The 12774-nt window shown below is 34.6% G+C and overlaps 1 protein-coding gene across 1 annotated transcript; it reads right to left on the reverse strand.

Annotated features, from left to right (window-relative positions):
* Positions 1-7172: 7172 nt before the first annotated feature.
* Positions 7173-11936, reverse strand: LOC116025262 (oxysterol-binding protein-related protein 1D). The gene is made up of 8 exons (XM_031266428.1): positions 10953-11936; positions 10343-10699; positions 9785-9872; positions 8875-9341; positions 8596-8751; positions 8138-8446; positions 7694-8038; positions 7173-7601 (listed from the first exon to the last, which is right to left on the reverse strand). The coding sequence occupies exons 1-8, from the start codon at positions 11490-11492 to the stop codon at positions 7416-7418; spliced, it is 2448 nt and encodes an 815-aa protein (XP_031122288.1). The 5' UTR covers positions 11493-11936; the 3' UTR covers positions 7173-7415.
* Between the last annotated feature and the right edge of the window lie 838 nt (positions 11937-12774).

The raw sequence follows: 12774 nt of genomic DNA on the forward strand, positions 1-12774 counted from the left end.
TATATTTATGGTAGGATTGTGTACTTCTAATCCCATAGTGTGCTATGTGCACTTCATATTCAACTAATGTACACTCTAGTACATATAGATTCATGTAACCTGGAGGGTGTTGGTTGAGCGATATGGACTCATCCATACTTAACCAAAGGTCAAACGTTTAGTCACTGTGTCTAACGGTAAAAACCCTGGAAAAAACTTGCAATTTGCATACACCTGTAAATCCCGTTCTTATGACCTTAGCTTCTAATACAAAAATCATATTTTACCTATTCAGCTATTACTTTCCAGACATTTCTTGTAATTTTGGATGTGGGGGTGATAAAGATTGCGCAAAACGAAACATTTTGCCTGCAGCTATGTATGCTTTTATATATGTGATGTACGATTTGGCTTATTTTTTTGTCTTAGCAATAATGGTTTCTTGTCTGCCTGGTTCATGTGAGAGTTCTTTCACTATCTGAGTTTAATGTGAAATCTTTTGGCAGTACCGTTAACTTGTTACAATACAATTATTCAACGATTAGTCAAATAAAGCTTATAAATTTATTTTGAATTAATTGATTTCAGTCGTGTTTTGAAATAATTACTCTCTATGTAGGTATATAAAAAGGTCACTCCATGCCACCAAAAAAAAAAAAAAAACCTTAAAAGAAAAATACCTAATTGAATGAGGATTGCTCTTAAACTTATACTACCGAGGAAGAAATGATGATTAATTTATTAGAATATTTTATGCACGTCATTTAATTTCATTCATAAATGAAGAATTTATTTGACCATAAAGAAATAATTTTTACAATAAACTCCAAAATTAAGGTTTTTTTAATAAGTAACAATATATCATTATACAGATGAATTTAGATGTTTATAGCAAACTTCTTATTTACTAGATATTTATATAATCAAATGAATTGAGTTTAAGAGAGCTTACAATAATGAACACAAACATAATTTCTTTAATTTTGTATTTCATTATTAAAAATTGTACTAATTATACATGGGTGTCTCAACCGTTAGTGTGTGGACCATGGCTCATGCGATTTTTTTCACATGCGATCTGCTGATAAAATACATTATATAAAAAATGTCATTTTGAACCGTGGGTTCACATCTACACAATAATTTGCTAGGGTGCCCCGCCTTGTTGACACTAGCCAAGTCTAGATTTTGTATAGGGATTAATAAGTGCACATGAGGGGAAAATCAGGGAAAAAAAACATTTGTGCTATACAATTTCAGCTTATTCTAAAAATAAATTGTATATATAACCGTGCAAACTCATTTTTCATTCCAATGCGGGACAAACTTCTTCTAAGCCTTCCAACGTCAATTTTTCAACTCAAATGGATTTATTTTGATAATTAATTTCTTATTCACCAATTATCATTTTTTAGCGTACAATATATTAATTTTGTCGTCTTATTTCAAAGAACTCGAATCCATTTTAACCAGACTCAAATTAAAAATAAACATCACTTATATTTGTACCACAAAATAGACAAATAACCAGTTAAAATACCATTTTTATTAAAATTTCCAACCAAAGTAATTCCGTGCGTACGGAATTACTCCAATTTTATTTCTTAGCATTACTGTAAACTGTTTTGTGGGTCGCGGAATCGATCATAGGAATGTGTAATAGAATGAAGTAGAATATTGGTTGAGGTGACGAGGTTTATTGTCTGAAATCGTGTTGGGGTCTTCGTTTCTCAATGACATAGATCTCATAAAAACATACAATGTTCACTACATTCACCATACTGTAATGTTTTGGGAATTGAATGGGTCAAATAAAGCATCCAAAGAAGATTAAAATGGACATCAGAGCATGTAAACTACAGTACTAGGCATTTAGTACTATACACATATATGATTGGGAAATGACTTCTTGCATTTGGTTTTAATAGGCTTAATTTGTCTATTGAGTTTTTTTGCACTTTTAGTCCCACGACTATAGTGACACTTGTAGGATTGGTTCATGACATTTAAACTTTGCAATTTTGGTCCATAACTATTGTTTTTTTTGTAAAAGTGGTCCTTTCGGCGCCGGAAAATAAAAACCGGCGGTTTTTCCGGCAATTTTTCGCCCGAAAAAGAATTCCCCTTTCAAGTAGAATTAAAATTGACATTTCTAAACAATTAATTTAAGTTAAAACAAATTCATTTCTAAAAACATATGTAGTCAATTTAATTTTTTTTTATTTTGGTAAACTAATTAAAGTTAAAACTAATTCATTTCTAAAAGCATACGTAGCCAAGTTAATCTTAGTAAAATTAAATACAAATTCAAAATTATTTTTACTTTTTCGTTTAAATTTAAATTATATTTACTTTTTATGCAATTAAGTACAAATTCAAAATTATTAATACAAATTCAAGATCAACAAAAAATAATATTATTAAGATTAAATTTAAACTAAAAAGTAAAAATAATATTTGACGGCAAGAAATTGAGGAAAATATGTCGATTTTTTTTTCCGGCGAAAAATTGCCAGAAAATCCGCCGGTTTTTATTTTTCAGCGGCGGAAGAACCATTTTTGCAACAAAAACAATAGTCATGTACCAAAATTGCAAAGTTTGAAAGTCGTGAACAAATTCTGCAAGTGTCGCTGTAGTCGTGGGACTAAAAACACAAAAAACTCTTTGTCTATTGGATTGTTAAAACTACTTAAAATCATCACTTAAGTGATTTGGGTAAAAATCTATTTAATTTAATTTACAGAAAACATCGTTTTTCATTTCTATATTTATATATGAAATAGTGATTTTAATTCTTCGTCGACGCGAATAATTTTTACCTTCTAATGTTTTACTAAATGGTTGTTTTGGCCACTCTTTTCGGGAGGCGGTAATTTTAACAATTTTGGATCATTGAATTATTAATAAAAATTTTAATGATTTAGAACTGTAATTAAATTATTTTATTTGCTCGATTTTACCTGCCATATTTTATTATTTATTGGTTAATTCAATTCTTATTTTTCGGGTATTTTTTTCTTATCAGACACACAAAACAAGACGGGAAAAATATTATTTTGTGGCAATACTGGCTAACAGACTTTCCACATACAATACAAAGACAATGGACTTTAACGGTTTTCATTGACAAAGAACCAAAATCGCAACATTATAAAAAACTGAAGGGCTAATAATACTCATGTCAACACTTTCCTTTTCCCACCACGCACCGTTGTCTCAACAAGAACACCAAATGATACATGCTCAAGTCAAGACTCTAACTTCACCACAAGTGTTAGTTAATGAGTGGATGTTTGATCCCACTTTAAGTATCACTTCATAATTTTTTACGAAATTAACGTGAGATTATATTACAATAATTGAAAGACTAAAATTAATCTATTTTGTCTTAGTATTAAAAGAAAAAAACTATTTCCCCTTTTAACAATGTCCACGTGTTTCTCAACTTTGATTTATTGATTGCTTTGGAGGTACTTGGTTTTTCGATCTCCCCACACCCTGAAAGGAGAGAACAAACAGTGTGTGTGTGTATTTATTTAGTGGTTTGTTCTTGGTTAGTGCAAAATGGGTGCATGCAATAGTATTTCTATTATTTTATTATATTTTTAGAAAGGTGGCAAGCATTGTTAATTCAAGCTACACGTATTTTAGAACATATATATTAATATGATTATTAATTATTGTTAATTTGTCTTTGCATGTATGTTTGTCTTATGAAGTCTGATCCTCTTAATTTATGGAGTGCATTCCTTAGTTGATGTTCTTTTGTTCCCCACTCCATGCACATACATTATGGGCACCACAACCCCTATATCAATCCAACTTCCCCTTAGCTTAGCTTGCTTCCATTCATACAATAATTCCTATTTAATTAATTTTGGTACCCCTACCTAGATAAGCTATATATTATGGGCTTTAGAATCTACCCTTATTGTTTAATAAGTTTATTGTTGAGAATTGTTTATTAGCTAGGTTGGTTATATATATATATATATATATATATATATATAATTATAATATAAATGGTGGATATGAAACTTTGTACAAATAAGATTAATTAGTTAAAACATCTAACGTATAAGTTGATATGCAAATATAGTGATCTTAGGGTATAATTTAACTAGTTGATCAATTTAAAAAGTTAAGCAAGAATTATTGGGATTGCATTGCATTTAGTTGGTTCTTGATTTGTGATTTTTTTAGTGTAGGAATGTATTCTACTAATTGCGTTGTTAATAATGCCAACGAGTGCATCTTTCTCAACTTGTTGAAGTACAAAGAGTCAATACTGCCTCGAGGCTCGATTTCATGACGTCCCATTTGGGAGAGTCACTACATGCCACTTGACCACAAGGTCATTGACGGTACATCATAGTTATTTCTATTAACTCTGTAATAGATTCATAATGTTCTTTCCATATATTCATAAAAACAAAGTTTAATATACGTAGATATTACACTATAGGTGTATCGTGATTGTAGTGCACAGTAAAGAATGTGAACTGTTGTTCACCATTTCACATTAAAACAACGTTGTTTTGGACCATGGTCTACCTTGAAAGATGAACCTTAGTCCAAGATATAGTGATCGGTTGTAATCACCTATCGTTTATTTATTTCTTTTGCATAAAATGTCCAATAATATCCCCAAGGTTGTAGAACTAATCTAGTTTTGACCTAAATTACTTTCATAGAGTGCAACTCTTAAAAAAAGTTTGACCTAAAACTCTTTAACATAACACATTTCTTCTTGAAATTTATTATCTCCACCCATAAAAAATAATTTTTTTTAAAAAAAAAAGACTATTAGCCTCGTTATGGAAGTTTAACTGAAACTGAGACATTCTCCGGGGGACCATCCTAGTTTGTTTCCCCCTTGTTACCAGGACTACTGCTCCCACCATAACCCTTCTCCCCCCACTGCTAACTTTTTATATATTACTATATTAGGAAGCCTTAACATTATTGGACCAATAATATCAACTCACAATATATAGCAAAATGAGATTGAGAAGTACACATCAGCAGGGTTAAGATTAATATTGATCTAATGACGTTTAGTTATGAACTTATGATGATATCATGAAATTTGTAATATAGGTTTGGGAGGAAGTTTCAATGTGGAATTATTCTTACTTTAAGTATCACGAGTATTACGTCATTTTAAATTATGTGAAAGTGTACAGTCGCTACTTGAATATATGATCTGTGTAAAGCTCGCCTTGTGATCCTAGCTAGCAAAGAACCACAAGGAGATAAACCGATCTAGTTTGTCCATAATTAACATACTCAAACCAAGAATGTCAATAGATAATAGGTCTCACGGACATTATGTCATTTTCATATTTGATTACCAAGTATTATTGCGGTTAAATTGCACAAAGTTAACAAGTTTAAGGGGTTTTTTTTTTTTTTTTGAGTACTGCTGACTCTGTTACAATGTAGTATCTGTTCATAGCTACTTTCTCAACCTACTGAAGCACACAGAGTCAACAAGTTTAAGGGTTTAATTGAAAGTTTTTTAGTTCAAGGGTCTAATTGAACTTTGGTATATAGTTGGATGGTCTATTTCACTCTTATCCCCAAAAAAAAAATCATTTTATAATATTTGTACACAACTTTTGAATCAATTGCACGCCATGACCAAGAATGTTTAAGTTGTACATAAAAATAAGGCGATAAGCCCACAAAATTGCTTTCCTACTTCCAAGTTCCAAGATATATTTACTATATCTCTTCAAGTCACGTTTAGCTACGACACACACTTTGTCTCCCGTTTAGTTTGTAACTATATCAATTATCGTGTCATAAGTCTTGTCAAAATATCATGAGTTTAATTTTCCAATACTCTTTCAATTGAATATGTTATACAAAGTCTTCCTAGTGTGATTTATCTCGTATATATCTTCAGATAGTAGATGCATATTTATCATGTCGTCCAAAAAGAAAAAGAAATTAAAATGACCAAATTAATGTGTTGGATAATTTTACATTCATTTCTACACTTAGCAAACTAGAAAAATGGATCTGATGAGTTGGACACACACTAGCAAATTAAGCGTAATGTATCGAGTGGGTTTGTAAATTGTAACCCCCTCCGTTGCTTTGTAATGCTCTTAGCATGGATCTTCATTAATGGAAGTGTTTCTTTGTTTTCAAAAACTTGAGAGTCTTGAAAATGTGTTTATGGGATCAAAACTTGTGAAATGTTAAGGTGCTAAACTGATGAAGAGCGGGACAAGGACAAGGACCAAAAACAAAAAGTAATGATGATATCAAGTTACCTTAGGCCATGTGCAATCTTACAATTGGAACAATTGTAATCGGAAAATTTAGGAATAATTTTTTTTTTCTTTTAAAGGCAAACACAACTCTTGCAATTATTTATTTATTGGGATTGCAAGTCTGACTGTTCACCACTTTTTGGCATTTTCTTTGTCTTTTTGTTGGCTTTTCTAAAGTTAATCATTTCGGAGTATTATTATTGTCATTATTATATGTTTTGAGGGTGAATTAAAGTAGTAAAGATTCAAAAAATAATACTAATGAATTCTAAATATGTTTATATGTTATTAGGTTTATTTTAAAAGTGAGAAGATTGTATGAATAAATAAAGAATATATAACTGACGTTTAAAAAAAAATAGTGAAGTTTGTACTCTGAGAAGAGTCAAATTGTAATATCCCGTAGAGGATAAAGGTATGTAACAGAGAATGAGGATAACTACTAAATAAATTGAATGAAAAGTCAGAAATATTTTGCTTAAAAGTACACAATTGCACTTTTCATGTCATCATTAATTCACTTTCTTTTATATAGTTTTTCTTCTCCATTACACACTTAAACAGCCAATCATCTCTCACAATTTTTTTAATCACTCATTGCAGACTAAAAACAATACTAAACATCCCAATAAAATATGCACAATTATATATATATTCTTTTTGATACAATAGATATTACAATCCTGTTACAAATCTCTAATATAACATAAAAATTAATTGCAATACTCTTAATTAAACAAAGACTAAATACCCATGTAAGACAATAAGCCATTTGCATATAAGTAAAGCAAAATATAAATAGCTTTGCATAATTTGATGTGTATAGTTAATTTGTTCGGTTAATAAAAATAAATTATATTGATTAATATTTAATAACCACTCCCTGAGTGTCCAATAGGCAGAACATCTGAAATACAACTAGCCTAAATACTTGATTTGCACCAAATGAAGCAAAATATATGATATTTTCATTTTCATATCACCCCAATATTTTACTTTACCAAGAAATGTCATGATACATGCTCTAACCCTTTTGAGAGTACAAATCATTTAAGCATATCATCAACGTAGAAGTGGTATAAGCAGTGCAGAGCAAGACAGCTGAAGATATTGATTTTGATTCCTAATGTTGCAAGAGAGGCAACTGATTCCTAACAAGCATTATTATGTTCATCTGTACCTGGAGGGAGATCGACGGTCTGCCCAAATATATCGGGGATGCCTTCCCAATTATGTTTCTCCCTCGTTTCCCAGTATCCACCAACATACTGGTAATGTCCATCCTCATCTTTGCGGAACCATCTTGGTTGCCAACCTCTCTCTTGCAATTTCCTAGCCTGCACAAATTATTTTGTTATCAGTTAGCTTAACATCACAATCTGCAGTGTTTCAAGTTCAATTACACAGCAAAAAGCGTTAAAAGATGTACCCGTCTCTGCAATTGTTCGAGCCTGAGCTTCTCAGCATTAGCCAGTTCATATTCCCCATTTTCCAAGTGCCTCTGATCTGGTCTCAGCCTTGAATCAGTGGGTGGTAGTTTCTCCCGCAGGCCAGCCGTCAATTCATTTAATGATATTGCAAAAGGAGTGAGGTTATATCTTGTCTTTGTAAGAGACTTGTCCCTTTCCCATAACAATATGGCATCCTCCATTGGATCATATCCCTTTGATTTTGTAGTTGGATCTCCCAATACATAATACAATGCTTCGTCCCACTTCCCCAGTAACATCGCCACCTTCTCCCCAGTTCGGTTGTCTTGCACAAAGCCATGGACCTTTGATTTCCAACAAAAATTGAAGTGTCAATGTTGATTTAAATGAAGCATGCTATATTTAGATTCAATTAGGGCATGGACCTTGACTGGGAAAATTACCTGATGACGATTTCGGTCTATAATAGACTGCTCCTTGAATTTGAGCATGCAGGAATATTTACTACTGCCTTGGATGCGCATGGTGCCATAATGGTCACAATAGATTTTGCCAATTATTATATTATATATTGACGTAGTGACCTTGCTCCATCGGAATGTCTCACCATCTTCAAATTGCAAGGTTAAAATCCCCACTGGATCGAGCTGAATCGAGCGACCCCAAAACTTGCCTTTAAGATTAGAATCTGCCCAGAATTTCCACCCTCTTCCCTCACAATGACAGGCAACAACCATAGGATGATGACTCACCTGAACAAATATCACAGATTAGTTTTGAACTATTCCATTGTTATTACACACTAGATTCGATTAAATCAATCAAGAACAGGGCAGCAGAGGCACCTTCTCAGAAAATGAAATAACCTGATGTTTAACAATTTAGTTGAAAAGAACACTACCTTTTCAGAGAAGAACCTCAGTCCTTTATCTGGATAGTCTGCCTCATAGGTCTCCCCAAGTAAAGGATTGAAAGGTTTGCATTGCCGGCCTTCGGTGGATGCATAACCAGAAACAGCAAAAGCAGCAATATTGAGGATTCTCATCAAATCGTCGCCCTGAAGGGGAGAAAAAAGCAAATATCACAAACACTAATAAGTTCGTTCAGTTATGGCATTTGTTCTCACAAACTAGCAAATCATTGCAAGCTGAGATGTGGTGGGCACAGCACAGCAACTGACCTGCTTTCCCCACTCAAGTGCCTGGTCAACCAAGTGTGAGTATTCCAAATCTTCAAAGCATTTCTGCAATGAAGAAAGTGGTTCATTGAAGTAAACAGGTAGACACACGCCAGACAGGTCTTTCCCTATATTATCCTTGATGATTGACCATAAGCCAACTGGCTTCTCTTTTTCCTTTGGTTCTGGAAGACTATCCCTTCTTTTGACATAAGGATATTTTATTGCCTTTATTTCCATTCCAACTTCTCTGATTCGACCAGAAAAGAAAGATTCATCGTCATTTGTCAAAGAAAGACGAGCTTCTCTACTTCGATAGGAAGCACTTCTCATAGCTTCAGAAGACAGAAAATCATTTGTATCAAAAAAAGTGATATCCTCCTCATCTGTCTCAACATCTACTCCATAGCGACTTTCATTGTCAGCATCTGAGTCAGTTGCACTGCCCTCTGACATGATAGAATAAAAATCTGCAGCATCCAAAGGATCAAAAGGAAACCAATGAACCTCTAAATGCAATAGTAAAAGACAATCTCATACTCTCAATCAGTGTCTCAGTGATTGAGATTACAAAATAATTTATTTCCTTTTAAAGACCATCTCAGTCACAATGAAAGTGTTTTATTTGTTGCATTGCATATGATATCTTACTCAAATCATCTTCATGGAAATCATCACTGAAAGACCTTTAGATTTCAAGGAAACACTCCTTGTATAGTTGTATTCACAAAAAAAAGGACTTAAAGTTTTCCTCTCTTTTGATAAGTAACAAGCATGTATTTATCAAAGCACTGTGATTTCTTTTGAAATAATTCACCAGCAAGAAAGTCATGCTAGTTCATAAGAGTTTCAAAACCAATAGACATCATCAAACTATTGATTATTCTTAGCCTTGTAAGAAGCAGAAACAAACCACTAAATCTTCTGTTCCCTTGTCCACAGCAAGACTCCCGTTCTTTTGTTTCATCTACAACAGTTGTTTCCAATTCGATTTTTTCAGCCTGCAAGAGAACATAACAAACAGCAGCCTCAGTACAGTCCTTTAGGAATTTGCAACACCTAGAAGATACTGGGAATCAACTTCTTACAACAGAATATAGCTATAAAATATATGAAACAATCAATGGATCTTAGCAGTTAGCAGCCAACAGATTAAGAACACTGTTTTACTCTACTTTGCCCCCTTCATCATCCTCCCCAAAGACCAACCCATGCATTATCCAAGCAAATTTGGGTAGATAATGGTTTTTTCTTGAAGGTATAGCCATACATAAACTATGGCAAGTTCAAGAAAGCTGAAGTTCTGTAAGTCAAATACTCAGCCATCATTTTTCTCACAACAAAATAAAAGAGTCCTATGATTTGTTTTTGTTTTGTTTTGTTTTTGTTCTTCCAGATCAGACGATATATGCTTGAGAATAGATGTCTTAGGCATCCACCTGGTAGAAGAGTTTGTTAGTACCGCAATTACCTCTAACTGTCTCAATGTTTCCAGCAACATCATATGATTAAGATGAAGGCCCTTTAACTTCCGTTGCAGGTCACCAAGTTCACATTCCAGGATAGCCTCACAATCTTTTATCACAGCCTCACCAATCCCTTCTTGCAGCAACCTAGTCCGTAGTTTCTCAGTTGAAACAACAAAATCTTCAGAAAGGGCAAAATCACCACTTGTCAACATCCGTGGAAATTGATCTTTAGCAACCAAGAGAGCATCAATCCATGTAGTTCTATCCTCTCTGGATAGACAGCGCAAATGAAGTGTCTTTGTCCCTGTGAATATAGAAAGCCTTTTGTCATCTGACTTGCTTGATCGAACTGATGAAACCTGCACATCATATTATGGTAAGTTTATTGATGAATGGACAGAACATTTACAAGAATTGTCTGGTGTACTAAACTACCAACAGTCATCAATAAATAAAAAATCAAAATAAAAAAACATTCCAATAAACACATAACTTATTTTAAATAAGGATGGTACTTTCAGTTTCAACAGCATTCAACCAAAAAAAGTAAGTGTATATACAAAATTTCAGAACATAAATGTGGACGATGCATCTAATTAACTTTTAACGGACCTTTAAATGAATTTCCCCAAACGGTTTCCACTGCCTTGAAGATCCAGAAAGTCGATGATTGCTTCCATTAGCCTTCCTCATATATCTCCAGGACTCCTCTCCGATCACCTTGAGACCTTTCTCTCTCCCGGGACTCATCACAATCTTATCCGGCCCGTGAACCTTGTAGTACGACAAAACTCCGTCTTCTAGCACAAACCATCTCGCTCTCCACCCCTTCCCGTAGTTCACCCACTTGTACAGTACTCCAGCCACACACGCTCCACCATTCCCACTACTGTACACTTTGGTTTCACGCAAATCAACCACATTGTCATCCCTATCATGGCTAACCGCCAAATCCGAGTCACTAGTAGCTAGAGAAGCGACCTGCGCATTCGAAAAGCTGGGTTTCGAACCGAATCCAACAGGCCTCACTGCTGCTGCACTCTCAAACCCTAGCTGACACTGCGATTGCGTTTGCGGAGGAGGCTTCACCGCCGTCTGATTCCCCCGATCCTTCTCAATCGACACCGGAGCAATGCAGCACAGTGGATTCATCTACTCAAACACAAACCAACCAAACTATCACCCGATTCCACAAACACACAAAACCGCAAAACAAAACCAGCTCAAAATCAGCTCATTTCAGCAAATGCGATCCCGCAAATCGCCGATCTCTAAAGCGACACCGCTCACGAGGCAGAAATCCCAACTTCAAGTCCCCCACTCCGATTTGATTCCCTCCGGCGCCGACGTAAAGCTCCCGATCGGAGATCAAGAGGGCGATGCGTCCGAAACCGTTGTGATATGACATAAGATCGAGAATCAATACACGGAAACTGCAATGTATTTATTGATTGTATAACTAAAGCAGTATGTACTGTATTAATTAACTACGTATAGCCTAATACCAATACCAGCAACTAATCTAAGCTACGGATATAGATACAGCGTGTGTATATACACATATAGAGAGAGAAAGAGAAGACGAGGGTGAAGTGAAGCAGAGCAGAAGTTGCAGAGATCTATTTAATTCGACGGTCTGGTCAGTGAAAGAAGGGGGCGTAGGGTAGATGAGGTGGCGTAGGTTAAGCATAGGATATAGCATACACAACTTACTTGGTTTGAGTGATAGATTGTAAACAATGATACAGGATGAAATCTAATGACAATCGTAATGTGTTTGGTCTATTGCGGTGATTTTCTTTTGAGCACTACATATTAGTCTTTCCCGAGTTTCTATCTTGTCAAATCGAGAATGTGGGAATCTTGAGCCAAAAAACTTTGAGCTGTGTAAAACGATAATGAGTTCTGTAATGCACAGACAATGACCTGATATTTGCTTACTGTGCCTAGGGAGTTTCTCTCAGGTTAACGGGTTTCACTCACACTGTCACCATAAAACTAGATCTCTGTTCAAATTTTATTTTTGTGATCAACTGAACTGTTTATGCGGGCTATCGGTTGTTTTTGTTTGGCAAGCGATGGGAGGTGGAGTAAATGAATTTAAATGCATGGGGTTATGTGTGTTGGAGCGGAGCGAGTGACTAATGATTGTGGAGACAGCTAACATGCGCAGTGGTGCGCAGAGGGTCCGGTTGCGGGACGCCACAAGCTGAGGGGGAAAGCTATTGTCCGCTGGGTGCGATGGTGCTCAACACTCAACACTGATGACTGGAAAAACCATAACCATTTTTTTGTGTGGTTATAATTGCGTCACCTGAAATGACGCTTATGGCCCTCTTCGTAAGTACTGTATTACCTTTTGTTCCTTTGAGAATTTTTTATTTTTTTTTCATATAGGGGAAATAGTAAAAAAAAAAAAAAAAAAAAAGGGGGG

The sequence above is a fragment of the Ipomoea triloba genome, chromosome 7 (genome assembly GCF_003576645.1).
Source record: "Ipomoea triloba cultivar NCNSP0323 chromosome 7, ASM357664v1".
NCBI classification, from domain to species: Eukaryota; Viridiplantae; Streptophyta; class Magnoliopsida; order Solanales; family Convolvulaceae; genus Ipomoea; species Ipomoea triloba.